This window comes from Heteronotia binoei, chromosome 8, assembly GCF_032191835.1.
Source record: "Heteronotia binoei isolate CCM8104 ecotype False Entrance Well chromosome 8, APGP_CSIRO_Hbin_v1, whole genome shotgun sequence".
In the NCBI taxonomy this organism is placed as follows: Eukaryota; Metazoa; Chordata; class Lepidosauria; order Squamata; family Gekkonidae; genus Heteronotia; species Heteronotia binoei.
The window spans coordinates 83376022-83394609 of record NC_083230.1 but is presented as its reverse complement, the minus strand read 5'-3'; the positions used below and the strand labels follow the sequence as shown (position 1 = coordinate 83394609).

General features: G+C 42.9%; 1 protein-coding gene and 1 long non-coding RNA gene across 3 annotated transcripts; both read left to right on the top strand.

The window, feature by feature from the left end:
- Nucleotides 1-1440: 1440 nt before the first annotated feature.
- Nucleotides 1441-17889, top strand: GTPBP1 (GTP binding protein 1). Of its 2 annotated transcripts, XM_060245446.1 has the most exons (13): nucleotides 1441-1684; nucleotides 2980-3091; nucleotides 4653-4833; nucleotides 6801-7149; nucleotides 8042-8165; nucleotides 10061-10175; nucleotides 10298-10442; nucleotides 10574-10756; nucleotides 12267-12402; nucleotides 13461-13639; nucleotides 14472-14672; nucleotides 15800-15841; nucleotides 16465-17889. In XM_060245446.1, exons 1-13 carry the CDS (start codon nucleotides 1454-1456, stop codon nucleotides 16555-16557), a joined length of 2091 nt encoding a protein of 696 aa, XP_060101429.1. In that variant the 5' UTR covers nucleotides 1441-1453; the 3' UTR covers nucleotides 16558-17889. The 2 variants fall into 2 exon arrangements, with proteins under 2 accessions (XP_060101429.1, XP_060101430.1); XM_060245447.1 differs by lacking the exon at nucleotides 15800-15841.
- LOC132576707 (uncharacterized) lies at nucleotides 5837-6024 on the top strand. The gene is made up of 2 exons (XR_009555769.1): nucleotides 5837-5934; nucleotides 5965-6024. It is a non-coding gene; the product is annotated as an uncharacterized LOC132576707 (long non-coding RNA).
- Nucleotides 17890-18588: the final 699 nt, after the last annotated feature.

Genomic DNA, 18588 nt, shown 5'->3' with positions numbered 1-18588 from the left:
AGCCCACAGATATGACCATAAAAGCCAGTTTTAACATAGCTTCATCAGTTGCTTGTTTCCAGACTACGTTTGAAATATCCCCCTCCCCCTACAATGTTTCAGGCTTTGATGAATTATGATCAGTTGGTTGCTTTTAAACTCTTGTTTTATATGTTTCTTGACAGATATTTATTTATACCCTGCTTAACTTCCCTTTGGGGGGCCCTAAGGCTTACAATATCATTCTCCCTTCTTCCATTTTATCTCCTGTGAGATAGTGGATGACCTGAGGTTAACCAGTAAGTTTCATGGCAGACTGGAGATTCCAGCTTGGGTCATGTGAAGCTGCATTATACTTAATCAGACCATTGGTCCATCACCATCAGTATTGCCTGCTAGCACGTGTACTGGGTCTCCAGGGTCTTATGCAGAGGGCTTTCACATCACCTACTACCTGGTCCTTTTAACCTGGTATTTTGAGTACTGAACATGGGACCTTTTGCAGGCAAAGCAGATGCTATAGCACTGAGCCACAGCCCCTCTAAATATAGCCTCCAGATTCCAGTTGCCCCCTTGGACCCTGTGTTTTTCAGGGAGATATAAGCAAGTTTTATTATGGTAGAACATAGATCTAGGTGGGCAGCTATACTGGTCTGAAGCAGTAGAACAAAGTTGGAGTCCAGTGGCACCTAAGACAACAAAATTTTATTGAGAATGTCTGAGGAAGCGTGCATGCACTATACCTTGAATAAAACTTTGTTGGTCTTAAAGGTGCCACTGGACTCCAACTTTGTTCTGTAGTTGAATAGTTACACTTAATGGGCCAGTTTTCCTGGAAACCATGAATTCACATTAAAACACCTGAATGAGTGAATCTTTACAATTCGCAGGTTTGGAGATTAGTCCAGACACGTTCAGACAGTGTCAGTTCCTTTGCATCAGTTCATTACGGATGAAAGGAATGTATTTCGGTCCTCTGTCATCAGCAATTGCCAGGTCCTATCCCGGAGCCGGAGAGTTCTGTCACAAAGAGGCAAAAGTAAACACAGGAAATCCCCACATTTCCAGCCTTCTTTTCTAACCAAGCCGCCTCTGTCGCGATCCTGCTCCCACCTCTTATTTAAATCTTTAGCTCGATTGGACACAAGCTTTGTTTATCAAGCTTCTTCTCTCCCATTGGTCTTGACATGCTAAACACGTAGGATTAGTTCCATGCTTCAGCGCTATATTAAAGGGGTGGCGCTGCACCGCCGCTTCAGTATTTATCATTCCAGTCTGGAGGAAACGGAAAGGGGAGGGGGGGTGAGAGAGGCATGATTTATGACTATTAATAATCAGATCTCGGTTGTCATAGGACCATAGTAATTATTAATGAGGCTGCACGGTGATTGGCGGGAAAGGTAATGAATTATTAAGTAGGTTTGCGGACGCCGCAAAAAGTCTCTGCGGGCTTGTGCTGGGCTGGGCGGGGCCTATGCTAATGTGGCGGGAGTCGGAGACAGGGGCTGCCAAGATGGCGACCGAGCGCAGTCGCTCCCCAATGGGGGGCTCGCCGGTGCCGGCCTCGATGTTTGCCCCAGAGCCCGCGTCACACAGCGGGACAGCGGCGGCTTCGTCCCGGCCTCACCGCGATATTCCAGACTCGGACTGCAGCGAGGACGGCGAGGTGCTCAATGGGGAGCCGGAGCTCGATCTCACCAGCAAGGTAGGCCCGGCTGAGGCCACCGGGGGGCGGGCAGCGACTGGCCGAGGAAAGTCCACCCGGCTCCAGTCCTCGTCAGCCGTCTTTCCTCCCCCCCCCCCCAAAAAAAAGTCTTCGACATCTCATTCTTCCCATGGGAGTGGGTGACCCTCCTTGTCCTTTGCACTGCGCAGCGTCACTGACACGGGTTAGATAGCCGTTCACACATGCACACTCCGTTCTGTCGATGCCTTTAGAGGTGACAAGACGGCTGTCTTCCAAGCCTTGTACATATTCAGACGTGTGTGTGGGGGGGGGGGAGCCTTAAGTCGATGTGGTTCCAAGGGTACCACGATGTGGTGGTATACGTGGCAGGGGTGTGCCTGCATTGAAAAAATGTAAGTGGCATATTTTTAATTTGCGTTGTGTCGACCCAGTGTTCCCTCAAAGACTGCCGGATGTGTCCAGTACTTCTTTCATTTTTTCAACAACATTTTTAAAAGTGTCTTTAATTGTTATACTGCAGTTGTGTGCTGGGGAATTAAAATGTTCTGAAATCGGCGATAATCACCCAGTTCCATGGAACTATTTTGTTTTGAGAAGGGGGGAGCACTTTTTGGACTCAAGAATGTGTGTCAGTGCCTGAGCCCTTGAATTCCTGTTCACCTGTAATGCTGGGGGTGGAGGGGTGGACAGCAAATCACATGACAGACTCCAAACAGGTGGGATGTGAAAGAAAAGTGTCCTTGAAAGTTGATGATGGAATCATTCTGGCTTGTCTCATGTATTGCCCTTTTTGAGACTTGTATTTATCAATCTGATTAGTGACTAATGCAGTTTGGAGTAAATGGGATCCACAACCAAAATGATGGAGCAGCTGTTTTACACAAAAGCTGGAGCAGCATGCAGTATTAGTAGTTCATATGCATTGTACCCATTTAACAATAGCAAAACAGCCACATTTGTTTCTATGATATTGTATGTTTTTTCAGTCTACTTTAAAGACATATATTTCATTGAACATTTTTTAAAAATCTCTTATTCTCCTTCACAGCTTATTGCTGTGAGCTCTTTCTTGAGTGATTGCCTTTTAATTACTGTGGCCTTTGAATGTAGTTGCAGTGTTGATTGTTGCCTGGTAGTCCAGACAGCACTTTGTTTTGGTGGAAGTCTTTCCAAATGTATATTTTTGATATAATTGTTAATATGTATATATATAAGCAAATTTTGAGGCTGACATCTCTGAAAAGACAGTGTCAGTGTTCTCACACATTGTCAAAGCAGTATGCTTTTCAGAGGGTATTTATCTTTGTGTTCAGCTAGTAATGGTGAGTCCGACATCTGAACAGTATGATAGCTTGCTCCGGCAGATGTGGGAGAGAATGGATGAAGGATGTGGGGAGACAATCTATGTCATTGGTCAAGGGTCAGGTGAGCATGATTATCTGCTTTAGTTGTGCATGTATTTATGTGTTTATTTTATTTACACTCCTGGATCTTGTCCAACACTCTAACGACTGCACCAGATTGGTGTTAAGAAGCATTAGTGACTCAATAGTGATGTTTGCTGCTTCCAAGTAGGAGTGGGGAAGAGATGGTAGATCCTCACATCTTGAGTTCAAAAACCTCTACTCCCTAGTACAATAAACGCATTTGGCAATCACCACCACATCCATACAGCTAATGCTTTAAAATGTTAGTTAAATTTTCTTGGTCCACAGTTACAATTACAAATATGTTTTCAATAAACTATGCTGTCCTCTGCTTTGGATTGGTCTGAGCATAATACTGAGAATGGTGCTAGCAAATATATCTTGTGTACCCCATGAAACTTTAAGTCCCAAAAGGTATTTTTATTTTTAGAAAGCCAGGATTGTATTATAGTTAGAATGTTGGACTACGATCGGGCAGACCCAGGTTCAGATGCCCACTCTGCCATGGAAGCTGGGTGACCTTGGGCCAGGGTCGATTGGATTAGAATCAAATTGATTTCAATCACAATTTAAATCGCTATTCAGTAAGACTTGATTTAAATCATGGTTTTCTACATAAAGACACATTCTTGCTATTTACAACCCAAATAAAGTTTTAATTTTTAGAGTAGTATTTTTTCAGGTTAGTTTTACAGCTATATAAGAAAATTAATGGGTGCTTGGTAATTTACCATTCAAATAGTTTACCTTGCAATGATTTCAGAATTATCTGTCTCCAGATTAATAGGTTAATCTCTCATATATGGATATATTTTCTGCTGTACTTTATTGGAAGGAGAAAAATTAACAATAACCATTTGAAGTGTTTTGTTTAAGTAAAACAATAACATTTGTTTTTATTGATTGGCAGTCCTGAATGAGATTTTAAATTGTGGTTTTAATGTGTTTTTATAATCATTTTTATTTATGTTGTAAGCCTCCTTATATTTTGCAATGTAGAAAAGTATTAAGAAATGTTTTAAATAAATAATAAATGAAGTAAATTTATTTAGATAAATGAAGTAAATGAGTAAATAATTAAATGAGGTAAATTAATTTAAATAAATGAAGTAAATGAGTAAATAATAAAATCCTTCTCTGTGTTCTTGTAGGCTAGAGTGCGAACATGCATGTTTTCTTTAGTATGCGTTTACCAGGTATCCTTGCAGTCTCCTTGAATGTACCTGTTTGTCAGTTACAGCAGTGTGACATTTGAACAGATCTACAGTCCTGCCCCTTGTATTAGCATAAGTGTATAAGAGATGAGGGAAAGGGATGAATTGTGAAGAAGCTGACTTTGCGCTTGACCCTCCTGCTATTTACTTCAAAAAGCTGTGCTAAGAATTGACTGAGCAAAACAACAGAGACTTGCATTGGGCATTCATCGTGCCTGGTCTGCAGTTGTAGAACTTTTTGAGTGCTAAAGAAGAGTCAATTAATTATAAAATAGATGTTTCTTCTTGTCTCAACCTAGAAGACATTCAGCATTGTTCATTTTCTCCCCCACCCCACTGTGTTAGACGGGACTGAGTATGGGCTCAGTGATGCAGACATGGAAGCTTCCTATGCCACAGTGAAGAGCATGGCAGAACAAATAGATGCAGATGTGATCCTCTTACGAGAGCACCAGGAAGCAGGAGGAAAAGTACGTGACTACTTAGTTCGGAAGCGTGTAGGCGACAATGACTTCCTGGAAGTCAGGTAAGAGAGATAGGTGGAAGCAGTGTTTGTCAGCCAGGATAGCTGTTCCTGTAGTCTGCACAGGTAGTAGTGGGAAGCCGGTAACTCTGGTTTGACTGTGGGAGTGACCTGGCCTCACCTTGTTATTAAAGTCTCTCTTCCTTTATGCTTTGTATACAAGCTGCTTATTAAGTTCTTGAATGTGTGCTTGGCTCATCAAATGCTGTCTGATTAGGCAGCTTCTTGTACTGGTGTTTTGTTTGTAAGCCTGGATTCTGAACATTGTTGGCTGAAATCTTGTTCTTACTCTGTAGAATTTGAAAGGTCTTGTTTAGGGCTGGGTGTGTGATATCTACCTTGTGGCTTGTGACTATGATAGTTTGTTTCTAGGTCAGAGGGTTGACTTTAGCATTGTTTCATAGTGATAAATGTTCTGTTGGGTGTAAAATGTGTATGTAAAATTATTTGCTTTCAGAGTTGTTAAAATTACATGCATATGGTTTCTTAAAATGTGATGGTGGTGACTAATAATGATTTCAGCTTTTTAAAATCTTTACTCAGAACAAGCATATTAAAGCTTTGGTGCTGGCTCTTATGATTCTGGCACTTAAAAATTGAAAATTTTATATTTATTTCATTTATAGTACATCATTTTCACTGGGATTCAAGACAGATTCCAAAATCTAGAAAACAGTTCAGTTAGACAGCATATCCAATAAACAATGCAATGGTACTAGGATTCAAAATTAGAACCTGTTGAATGCATGAAATAACATATTCTAGTGATGTTTGCAGTGCATTGTATCCAGTGGGAGAAAAATCTGTCTTGATATTTTCAGTAACAATAATATAAAATGAGGTTCTTAAACCAATGTAGGATTCTTCTCCAGTTTAGCACTGATTAATTTTCTGATCCTGTAGACTTGACAAAGGCCTCTCTTCCCCTCTCAGTAAAAGTTTTCATGTGATCAGAATGCATGCTTGATCATCTTTCTATTTAAAAAAAAATGCAGAGATTGAACAGGGTGGGTTGTATTCATGAGGGGATGTACACGTGTACTTTGTCATGCATGATGTTTTGCAGATGGTAGCTGCGTATGTGCAAGGCTAAGACTCTTGGGCGTCCCACTGCCTGTCAAGCATACCTGAGAGGGGGGGCAGTGAATGAGCCCTTAGTTGGATATGAGATCTTATAATGTACTACACTGTACATTGATACATTGAAGATTAAAAGTTATAATCATAAGTCCAGACCATTCTGTATTATTTATTAGGCTTATTTTTGAGCTGTGGTGTTTAAGAAACACTTCTGGTGACCCTTATACCATGATGCACTTCTTAGTTAACTACTTTTTCAAGATCACAATCAGAATGTTTGGGGGTGGGAAACCATCTGTTTGAGCAGGGGTCCTCAAACTTTTTAAATAGGGGGCCAGTTCACTGTTCCTCAGACTGTTGGAGGGCCGGACTATAGTAAAAACAAAAACTGTCTGTTGTGGTGGCTGCCATTACTGTACAAGGATGCGGGCCGTCAGTTCTTCGTCTTCTGCATCTCTCTCCCTTCCCAATACCGTACACCCCGGCCTGGGAACTCACCTCACCTCAGTATCGCCTCACACTCTGTCTCCGCCGCCTTAGCCCAGTGCCGGAAGTGTGCATTGCTAATGCGAGTTTAGGTCGAACGTCACTTCCAGTCTGATTTTGCCATAACCCGGTGGGCTGCATAAACGTCCTCAATGGGCCGCATCTGGCCCTCGGGCCGTAGTTTGAGGACCCCTGTGTTTGAGAGTTTTAGATGTAACTTGTTCTGCTACACCTTCCCTGTAATCTAGAAGTTGCAGCTTGGATCTCTGTAGTATGGTTACTGTTTCAATAGCCACAGCCTCTTAAATATGCTAGAGAGTACTGTCCTTTAATGGCATTGAGGAACTGATGTTGTGTTAAATTGGAGGTGACTGACCTAATAACTGTCTTCTGCATTTCTGTAGGGTAGCAGTGGTTGGCAATGTAGATGCTGGGAAAAGTACCCTGCTGGGTGTCCTGACTCACGGCGAGCTGGACAATGGGCGTGGTTTTGCCCGGCAAAAACTCTTCCGCCACAAGCATGAGATTGAGTCGGGTCGGACCAGCAGCGTAGGCAATGACATTTTGGGCTTTGACAGTGAAGGCAATGTAGTAAACAAACCTGACAGCCATGGTGGAAGTCTGGAATGGACTAAGATTTGTGAGAAATCAACAAAGGTTATAACTTTCATTGATCTTGCTGGGCATGAGAAGTACCTGAAGACTACAGTATTTGGCATGACGGGGCATCTACCTGATTTTTGCATGCTAATGGTAAGTTGAGTGTGTGTGGAGCACTACCAAAGATAGTCAGTCAGTTGGCACCTGTGACACTTTTTAAGCATCTGCCACATTGAGATGTTGAGGAACTAATAAATTAAAAAGTGCCGTAGAATTTTCCCTGAAACTTTTTAGGAATCCAGAAGTATAATGAATTGGTATTGGGAGTTATTCAACAACTTCTGGTAATTTTTCATTGCAAAATGTTGGAACTTTCCAAGTTAGCAGTGTATTGCTCACAACATGGTTTCTTGTGGCACTGCTACATTCTTTATCACACTCATTTTCATAGTTAATCATGCACACCATGTTAAGCTGAAGTCCTTTCAAGAGTTTCTGTACTTGTAGGAGTGTAAAAGATCTCTCCAGATGTGCAAGTTGTCCTAGTCTACTTTGTCTCCCTTCCAAAATAAACAAAAGATTGCTCTGGAAGGTGAGATCACCGGTTTCTGCCCATAGTTTGTAACATGGGTTGACTTGGACTATGTCTGCCACTGTGAATTTCTTTCTATGACACAGATGAGCAAATTGTTCCTTATCTCTGCCTGCGCCTCAGGCTCATGAATAAATATAAGCATAATAATTATTTTTGAGCAAGCAATCCGAACTGCTTCTACAAGGATAACACTGGATACCTTTTGATTGTATTATTGAAATTGTCCTGGGAAGTTTGTGGCCTTTGTGTTTTAGGGGATACTTTAAGGAAGACAGTGCTTAATTATAGAGTTGACTGATCTTTCCTTCTTAATGTACTGCAATTCTTCCTTTTGGGGTGAGTGTCCACCTAAGGCCAACACAGGCAAAGCCTGACTTCTAGGCAAGCCCTTAGAGGTGATCTGCTTGCCTGCAACTGTTTTTACTTTTGCTTGTGCTTTCTTCCATACAGGTTGGCAGCAATGCTGGAATTGTGGGGATGACCAAGGAGCATCTGGGTCTGGCATTAGCACTCAATGTTCCAGTCTTCGTAGTGGTGACTAAGATTGATATGTGTCCTGCTAATATTCTTCAGGGTAAATGGATGTTGACACAACAGTTTCTTTCAGTTCGGAAATATTTGCCTTTTCCTACTTTGGAAACATACCTTCAAATAAACTAGAGAAGCTTTTAAAAATATTCTTTCCTCCATATTATCTCCCAGTTCTTAATCTAATTTTTTTTTGTACATTAGTTCAATAAAATGCATCTTTTCTACACTGAAACTTACTTTAAAAACTGCATTTCAACCTTAGGTTTTCTCTGGATGTCTTTCCTCTCTCAGGGGTGTCAAAATGTGGCCCATGGGCTGCGTCAGGCCCATACAAGGCTCAGATCCAGCCCATGAGCAGCTTCCCTCTAGCCTTATGCAAAGAGACTGTGTAGGTCCAATTCAAAGATCCATTTCTGTTTTTTTGTTTGTCTTTCTACCTTCCTCTGGCTGCTTTGGCCATAAATGCTTTCCTTTTCTAAGAAATTATTTTCATTCAGCTTTGGTTCACTTTTGACAGAAGCAGCTGTTTTTGATCATCAGTGTTGTGTGGTCAGTATTAACTTTCAGGCATCTGGTTGCTAGTAATGGAGAGAGAAGGCTGTTTATATAAATACAGTTTTGCAAATCAGTAGACACTATCTGGATTGTCTCCGTGATCTGTCTCTCCCTCATCATGAAGGCTAAGCAGCTGGGCTTAAGTGAAATCTGAAATTCCAGGAAGCTGAGAAATGCACCAGTTTCAAAATCTGTTCTTTTTGTAGCCTGGACTCATTCTGTTCTGTCTTGAATGTCTTTAAGCAGTGGCCAGATATGGTTCTTAAAGCCTTCATCTTACAAAACGGTCACAGAGGAAATATAAGTTTCTGTTCTGCTCTTTACTGTTGTAAAGTAATACAGAAAACTGCCTGCTGATCTATACCACTGTAACCTCAAGGCTGAATCACTGCAATGTGTTGGATTTGAAGTTGCCCTTCTTAAAGACCACCCAGAAATTGCATCTGGTTGACTCTCCTCCTTGAGCATATCACTCTTGTTCAGGAGTGCCTGCATTGCCTGCTTCTTCATTTCTGAGCTCAGTTTACAGTGCTGGTGGCTTTATGTGGTTTGGGGTCACTTAATTGAAGGCCTGCCTATTCTTAGATGAGCTCTCACACCAACAACAGTCATCCAGTTTGGTGTAGTGGTTAAGTGTGCGAACTCTTTTCTGGGAGAACCAGGTTTGATTCCTCACTCCTCCACTTGCACCTGCTGGAATGGCCTTGGGCTAGCCATAGCTATCGCAGGAGTTGTCCTTGAAAGAGCAGCTGCTGTGAGAGCCCTCTCAGCCCCACCCACCTCACAGGGTGTCTGTTGTGGGGGGAGAAGATAAAGGAGATTGTAAGCTGCTCTGAGTCTCTGATTCAGAGAGAAGGGCAGGGTATAAATCTGCAGTCTTCTTCTTGGCAACTGATGCTTTCAGTTCCTTTCCCTTCCATAGGCCATACTTATCTGTTCAAAGTTTTTTCACTAGTGGCTCTGAAGTGGGCTTTCAGAGGACATTGAAGCCATCTCCCAGTCTTTGCAAGGCTATGCAAAATGGCCCTGCTTACAAGGACTTTGTAAAGTCTATTCTAAACTAACCAGTTTACTTATAATTTGATGTTTGTTTTGTTAATGTGCTGCTTTTGGATTGCTAAGATTTCTGGGTTTTAAAGTGGTATGACTATCAAAATTTTGGGGCTGTATTGTAATTGTTTTATAGGGATATTTATTATGTAAACTGACTTGGGTTGAAAGAAGGCAGTACAGAAATTACTAAATATTGAGAGGGATTGTGAATGTGACTGATGCACAGTCTGTTCAAGTGCTGTGGTAGGTGTGTATCTTAACTAACCCAGCCAAAATTACGTTTGTACTGAATGGAATACTTGCCTCACGATGTGCATTGTGTTATTCAAGAAACCTTGAAGCTGTTGCAGCGACTTCTGAAGTCCCCAGGATGCAGGAAGATCCCTGTTCTGGTCCAGAGCAAGGATGATGTCATTGTTACCGCCTCCAACTTCAGCTCGGAAAGGTAATTGGAACTAAATCTTCCTTCCTTTAGTGGACATATCCAGTTCAGCATGTGAGGAACCTCAAAATATTTAAGCTAAACCAGTGAATAGCTTTGAGTAACCTATGCTTTCATTCCTTTAGGATGTGCCCAATATTCCAGATTTCAAATGTCACTGGTGAGAACCTGGATTTGCTTAAGATGTTTCTCAATCTTCTGTCTCCACGGACCAGTTACAGGGAAGAAGAGCCTGCAGAATTCCAGATAGATGATACCTACTCTGTTCCAGTAAGGAAAGTGATGTTTGGAAGTCACTTCCATATTTGCAGAGCTGAGGAAGGAATGGGAAAGTTGACTGGATTCCACCATTGCTCTCACTGTGTCTAATTCAGTTACTTTTTCTCTTCTCTCTGGTGTAGGGAGTTGGAACAGTGGTGTCTGGGACAACACTGAGAGGGCTGATCAAGTTAAATGACACCTTGCTCCTAGGACCAGATCCCCTGGGTAACTTCTTGCCCATTGCTGTGAAGTCCATTCACCGCAAGCGCATGCCAGTCAAAGAGGTGCGGGGAGGGCAGACAGCCTCCTTTGCTCTGAAAAAGGTGAGCATGAGCATTGTTCTACTGGGAGAATATTGCTTTTTGATAACCTAGCTGCATGCTGCTTGACAACGTAGTGGGTTTTGTACACAAATTGCAAAGATATCAGAGAGCGATAATGGTAGAAACTACACTGTAAGGAATAAGCCATCGGTGAATCATTTGTTTGGCAGTGAGAAATGTACTGGGAAGGTTTTTCATATGTAAACATCACTTCATCCATGAAGGCTAGAAATTTGCCTTTTTCCAGCTGAAAGTTTGGATTCTTATTGGGTCTTGGCAGCTGCATCTAGAGCAGAGGTGTCAAACTCATTTGTTATGAGGGCCGGATCTGACATAAATGAGACCTTGTTGGGCCGGGCCATGTGTGTGGCTATTTTAGATTAGGTAGCAGAGATACAAATTTTATAAAGAAGCAGACAAACACAAATATTTTTTAAAAAACTTAAAACATGCTTAAAATGTTAGCATTCATTGGTCTTAAAGATGCTTTCTTTGTATTTCTCCCATGGGATCCAGGGAACTGGGCAAAGGAAGCCTCAGCCAATAGAAGGAAGAGAGGCTTGGCTCAGTAGCTCAATAGCAATTGAGAGAGCCTGACAAAGCAAACTATTACCCCCCCCTTCATCCCCAAGAGAGGAGCCTCAGCCAATATAGAGGTTTTGCTCTGTAGCTCCTGTGCAATCTAGCGAGCCTTGCAAAGCAAAAGGAGGCAAGAGAGAGGGAGAAAAAAGCAGATAGGCAGTTGCTCGGGAGCCTGATACGAGCCCTCCGGGGGCCTGATTTGGCCCCTGAATGGTATGTTTGACACCCCTGATCTAGAGGCTTGGCAGCTGCATCTAGAGGATTAGGCAAGGTCACCATGTCGGAATACTGGACCTCCCAACATTATATTCTGCATTGAGCCTGAAACCTTGAAAACTAGTAACTTTAGGCTGACCCAAGTATCTGTTGAAGTTAATCCTCTTGAAGTTGTCTTCCTTCCCCATTGCAGAGGTCCTGCTCAGCATTATTGCATTCTGGTATACAGGCATCTCATTCTATTGCAAAAGTGGCTGTATGTCAAACAGCCCATGACCTTCTGAAAAGCAGCTGTAGCAGTTCTGTGTTTGGGTTCCTCTAAATCAAGAATCAGTTCCTACCTTGGTTTTTCAGGATGATTTAAATTTTAGTACAAGAATTCATCAACTATAAAAGATGTAACCTTTTTATCGTTAATAGAATATCACAACCAAGAAAAATTTACCTAGTCTTTTAAAAGAGAACTCACTTCAAAATACTGTAATAAGGATGTTTTAATGTCTGCTCTTACATATGAATTGTGGATTTTTGCTAAAACAGTTGATTTGTTAACTGTTCATAAAATTTAAAAATTACTGATGAATTTATACTTTCCCCTTCCCTTTTCCCCCCTTATATACTCCTTTTTCTTTTGAAAAAATAATTAAAACCAGAAGAACCAGTTCCTAAGCCCTGGTTTGATCTATCCTAATCTCCATTCTCTTTTCACCAGATCAAGCGCTCCTCTATTCGAAAAGGCATGGTGATGGTGTCTCCTCGACTGAATCCCCAAGCATCTTGGGAATTTGAAGCTGAAATTCTGGTATTGCATCATCCTACCACCATCAGTCCACGTTATCAGGCAATGGGTATGTGGAGTGGCTTCTTCTGTCCCTTTTTCCTGTACTAGAAAGTTCACGTGTGTCAGTTTCAGCCTTGGGGGTGTGGTGAACCTTCTTCTAATTCTTTCCTGGTGAGGTGCTCTGAGGTACTAACTTGATGGGGAAGATCGAAATCAGAAGGCACAGTCATGTACCAGCAGTGTTTGCAAAGTCAAGGGATACTGCATTGTGTACATTTACACTGGGAAGCTGTAAGCCATTGTGGGACCTTCAAGTCCTAGTTCAGCTGTGGGAGAGTCACCTGTATGGTACAATCCAAGGGTAAGCAACCCTTGGCATGTGTGCCAACAGCAGCACACCAGACCATTTTGTTTGGCACCCCCAGCTGTCCAGATGCCCACCAAGCAGTACTAGCTGTGCTGCTGAGACTGTCGGTGCAGGAGATCTGTGTACAGTGTGCAAGGCAAATCCTTGAGATGCTGGCAGCACCACTGGAACTTGGCTTACTTCAGCTGTGCTTGGACAAATACAACCTTGGATTCCCCCTCTCCCCAACTCCCACACCATTTTCCTGCTGCACCAGTATCTTCCCACAGAAATGTTTTTGGGGGGCACTTGGAACAAAAAGGTTGTGGTGGTTTGAATGTCAGGCTAGGATTTGGGAAACCTGTTTCAAAATCCTGCTCAGCTTTCTGGGTAAACTCAGGCCAGTTTCCTTCTCACAGCCTCACCCCTCATCAGAGGAGGTATGAAGGCTACAAATATAAAAAAAATCCATAGAATATGGCTGCTGGAGGAAAAAAAAATCTTACTTTGGGCATTAGATTGCTGTCATTCTCCTCTTGTCAGCATTGTGGTTGATGCAAACCCTTCCAGTGCTCCTGATTGCCATGGCTTTTATAGTGTTGACTTACTAGGGAAGTGCCACAGGATGCAGCTTGACATGCTGAGTTCTAGCCGGCAGTCCACTCTTGACTGGGACCCTCCATGTGTAGCACAGCAGTAGCTGTTTTGAGGCATCTGTTCTGCTTGGCCTTGTTCTGTGGCTACCTATTGAGTGTCCATGGGAATCTTACTGTTTTTAGTGCACTGTGGCAGCATCCGCCAGACAGCTACTATCCTCAGCATGGACAAAGACTGCCTACGCACAGGAGACAAGGCCACTGTTCACTTCCGCTTCATCAAGACCCCAGAATATTTGCACATAGACCAGCGGCTTGTTTTCCGTGAGGGCCGTACCAAAGCTGTAGGCACCATCACCAAGGTACCTAAGAGTTTGGGATGGGAATGGGGTGTGTGAGGATTTGTAAGAGTTGCTTTTTGCATTTTATAAATGTCTTTTGATGATTATTGGGACTCAACCCTTCTAATTAGCGAAAAACTTAATGGTTTGTTAATAGATGGTACCCTGGAATGATAGGGAAACTTCTAATTTGTTTCAGGATCTTTGTGTCTTGCTTTATGCATGGGATTTTTTCCTCTTGGTTGCATTCTGCTTCCTTCTATCTCTAGGACAAGAGGGAACCTTGCATAGTCAATCAGAAGCCCCAGTCCATTGGTTTGCCTCTAGCTCTGCTGAAAGGGACAGTAAAAAGTGGACCACAGCTAGCTGTTCATCTGTGCTGCTGCTGTCTTCCCTCTTCTCCCTTCTCCATAGCAAGAGAAGTAGGCATCAGGAAGGTCTGGTCCCCTCCTGGCATTTCCCTCTTGCCGTCAGCTGTGGGGGTTTAAAAGAACAAAGATACAGAAGCAGGAGGTGGAAGAGCCAAATTTATTTCTTTCCCTCACCCCTCCTTGCTGCAAAGCTGTGTGAAGACTTTCTTTTCCCCATGGTTTTTGGTGATAAGTTTGCAGTCCCCCTTTCTTCTTCTTAACTGATTTTATTTTTAAATTTTTTTTTCTGTTTGTGCTTGTTCTGCTGTGTTGTTGTTGTTTAAGGATATTTTTGTGAGCTGCCTCAGGAACTGTTATGAGGCAGCACAGAACTGTTTTAAATTAAATGTATTCTAGGCCCTCTTAATGTCAGGGTTAACTGCTTAGCTAAGGCTTCATGGACTTTTAAAGTAACAGTTCTATTTACTTGCTCCACTTGGCAGTTACTCCAGACCACCAATAACTCTCCAATGAACTCCAAGCCCCAGCAGATCAAGATGCAGTCAACAAAAAAGGCCCCCCTGATAAAGCGAGAGGATGGGGGGGCTCAGGCTGGCCTGGCAGCAGGAAGCCCTACTGTGGCAGATGATGCTGTTTCCTTGGGAGCAGGCCCCTCAGCACCATCAGGTGCCCAGCAACCACAGGTACGCAACATGCCCCATATATCAGTTCCTTACTGCCTAGTAAGGAATGTCCTAAACATCATTAATGGCTTTGGGGTTTCCCCATAGTAAAGTGACCCTCTTGAAGAAGAATCAGAGTTGTTCTGGATGCCAGTAAACAGCTTGGGTAACAGATACAGCATTGCCTGCCTCTTCAGCCTTGGAAAGAGCAGGATTGTCTTTGAAAATGAGAGCTGCTTGCTGGGGATCATCTTGTGACAGTGAAACCTTGTCATGCGGGCCTGCTAATTGCAGGCTGACTTGGTTCCTTGAGTTTTTTCTCACGGAAGATCAAAAACATCTGGCACCTGGTGTTTATCTAGCACTGACTAAAAAAGAGATGTGTATCATCTTGAGTTGTCAGCTGTTACACTGGGTTTCTGCAAGCGCCACTGCCAGCACATGGCTGAACTGGGCCCTGCTTAGTTTGTCTCCACTGTGTGAAGAAAGGATGTCCACACCAAGACTGGACTGTTTTTGAGGTGTCTTGCTTGTTGGTCTCTTCAGTTAAAATGTGGTTTCCGCTGTCGATCTTCTGTATTTTGGTCAGGCTTTCATTGCGTAGTTGCATTTTAACTGTATTGGGTCAGAGCCACTGTGGTGTAGCGGCTGGAGGAAACTGCTGTGAATTTCACCTTAGGCTACTTGTTCTCTTTATCCTAACCTGATAGGGTTGTTGCAAGATAGGAGGGAGTGGGTGTAATCTTCCCCAGCTCCTTGATGGAAAGGCTAGATAATGATTAAATGCACTCAATATAATTGTGAGCCATCTTAGACAATGGAGAAATTTGGTATGTGTTGATTTTCAAGTATCAGCTAGAACTAGCAGAAGAAAACCACGGCCCAGTGGCAGAAACATAGACTATTGCAACAAGGAAATGCTTTGTAATTAGGCGTGCTCAGCAGATGGAACACAAAGGTTTTGAATAACTCTTGCTTTACCCTATGCTAAATAGCTCTTTGTTTGCTTTGCTGTCTCTCCTGTGTGTCGAGTACTGTACTTTCTGCTGCTTTAACAGTGCCCTGCTTTTAAGGGCACTCCTCTCATGTCTGTCATGCTCTGCGCATTCTCTTACCTGTGCTTTTCTTTTCCTGATGCTTTCCTTCAGCCTGCACTGGATGAAGAGCCCCACAACCGAGAGGGCAATAAGGTATTTCTGCTTCTTTGGTAGCTTTGGCTTGTGTGCCTCTGTGAGCAACTCATGGGGAACCTGGGAGACTTTCTTTCCCTAAGTCCAAGGCCTGCTTTACACATGCAGGAGAATGAAGTGGCAGAATGGACTGCACTGTCAAAGACTGCACATGACCCCAGCTTGTAAAATTCCTTCTCATAAAAAACCCCTGTGGGTTGTCTGTTTGCAGGGAGTTCTTAACATAAGGCAGTAGCCCAGACTGTGATCCTTGTCCTGTAGTCTGGAGCGGTACAGTCCATTCTGCCCTTTCTTTTCTCTGCATGTCTGAACCAGACCTCTGTCTTTTATACTTAGGGGAACATCATTGGAACTTCTGCTTAGGAAGCTTCACATTTTTCAGAATATCTAAAAAGCTGAAGTCCTGCTTAATCCTTTCCTGACCTCTCAGGCAAGGTTGAGCTAAATGGACTGCTTTATTGCATTGCAGATACCTTTCCTTTCTTCCTCTGGGGCTTAGCCTTATTGCTGTTTCTGATTCTGTTGCTGTCCCAGATGTCTCTTGCCCAGGTAGGGACAGCGTGGCCCAGGGGACTTCTTGCCCATCCTAACCCCCACCTTATCCAGTTTTCTTGTCTCCTCAGGCAAAGGCTGGAGGGGGAGGCCGGCGACGGGGAGGCCAGCGCCATAAAGTGAAGTCTCAAGGAGCTGTTGTGACTCCTGCCGGTGGCTGTTGAACATTGTCTTACTCACTGAGGAATTCTTACACCCTCTCCCCGTTTCTTCAGTTCCCCATTCTCTGCCAAGCAGCATAACCAAAATCCATCTCAGCTGATCTGTTGCTGCAGTGGAACTTTTTTCCCTTCCTGGAGGGGAGTGATGGGGGTTGGGGGGGGGGTTGTCAGCAGCTGAAGCTAATGAAGGTGACAAAGCACACATGGGACTGACCAACTGCCGCCTTCTTCCTCTGCTCTGAAACATTTTGTACATTGTGAGCTCTTAGTCCATTATTTTTATTAGTTTTTATTATGGTGGACATTTGTGTGTGTGTGCGCGCGCGCGCATGAAGAATCAGGAGAAATCCAGGTATACAGAATAAGGTACCTGTCTATTTTTTCCTGTCCCCACCCTGCTCATTTTTTTTTAAAAAAAGAAACTAATTCACCTTGTGTCTGCAGTCTAGAACTGCTAAAAGCATTAAGCCCCTTTAAGAGCACAAATTCTCTATGGGGCAGTGATTCTTGCCCTCTGGCAGTTACGGTGCTGAGTGTACACTTGTCCTTCCCATTTGTAATGCAGCAATGATTGCCATGAAGGAAGCTCATGACCAGCATCGAGCTTCAAGTGAAATCCTGGGTCTCTTACATGTTAAACAAGCTTGCTTAAAAGCTTGAGGTGTGGTTGGGTGATAGAAGCAAAACCACTTATTTCCACCTGAAGATAATCATTGTGAGAACTTCAGTTGACCACATAATTTTGGTGTGGGGGGTTCATGTTTCCAAAACTAATTATTTTTCTTACCAACTAGTCATTGCTGTCCCTCTGTTCTGGGCGCATGCCATCTTGACCTTGCTGCCCGTTTACATGTGTATTCATGTGTCTGGGAGATGGGAAGAGATGGTGTGCACTGGCTTGTCCATTTAATAGTCTGCAGTTTCCTCCCCCCACCTCCTGTCAAGGATCATGCTTTTCTCCCTTATTTGCATGACATAAAAACAGCTACTACTTGATAGTGCCTGCTGCTGGTGGGTTCTGTAATGCTATGCTTTTCCCCACTGGGGAAATGGTGTCTCCTCCTGCAACTGGACACATTTAGCATTATAGGCCAGCTTCTACCCTTTCCCTTGTTTCAGCTTTTTCTCAGAATCATAACTTTGCTGTAAGACAATGATGGAAATTTGGGCTGTCTGTGAACACAGGAACTTTAGAGTCAGCATACAGCTTATGTGGTCACATGGTTGGGTTTTATAACTTTTGATAGACATTTGCCAACACCCTTTCCAGACATTCATTCTCAATTGACTTTTTAATTAGTATCATGGCTGTGTGTACGTGGTGTTTGTTTTTTTTTTAAAGACAGAACCAGGTTTGTAGTTCACTGGTTTGTAACTTTTTACCTTTTTCAACATGTTGTCATTTCAAATTTCCTCTACTGTTTTTTGAATAACAGTTCTTTGAAAGACTGAATGAACATTGGAGAGCAGTAGGTGTATGTTGGGCCTGCCTTGCCTGAACTTTTCTGGACCTGGTCCTGAGCAGCTACAGTATTAATTACACCCTCAAAAGAGGAGAAATGGAATTGAAGTGGGGCTCAAATGAGATGGTAGTCTGTGCTGCTGTGTTTTTGGCCTTGGAATGGCATCTACCTGCAGTGAGAAGAAGTGTTGAGGTCCTGTTATCCACCCCCTTCATTCCTTAGCTCTGAAAGAAGGATGTGCCATGCTGAAGACGTATTTTGAGACCAGCAGTTAAGACTACTGAGGTTGGCATATTGTAATGATATTAAAAGTTTTCATTGAAGTTTCAAATGTGGTGACTTGTTGCTTTTAGTTCTCCCAGATATTAAAATAAGCCAGTTGTAAGCAGTTATGTCTAGCTTATTCTTTTGTGCACATTTTGCAAAGTTGAAGCAGCTTTTTCATAAAGCTGCATGCAGGAAGGGCTACCTGTAAACATCGTGACTTAAAAAAAATGACTGGGAACCCAGAACCTGATTTATATTTTAGTGTGGGGGTGGCTGAATTTGCTTAAAGTGAGACATATGAAAC

Excerpts from the sequence above, each read along its gene's own strand:
- GTPBP1 (XM_060245446.1), top strand. The coding sequence starts at position 1,454 with ATGCTAATGTGGCGGGAGTCGGAGACAGGGGCTGCCAAGATGGCGACC. Across the intron at positions 3,092-4,652 it reads TGTCATTGGTCAAGGGTCAG|ACGGGACTGAGTATGGGCTC; the intron begins GTGAGCATGATT and ends CCACTGTGTTAG. Across the intron at positions 10,443-10,573 it reads ATGATACCTACTCTGTTCCA|GGAGTTGGAACAGTGGTGTC; the intron begins GTAAGGAAAGTG and ends TCTCTGGTGTAG.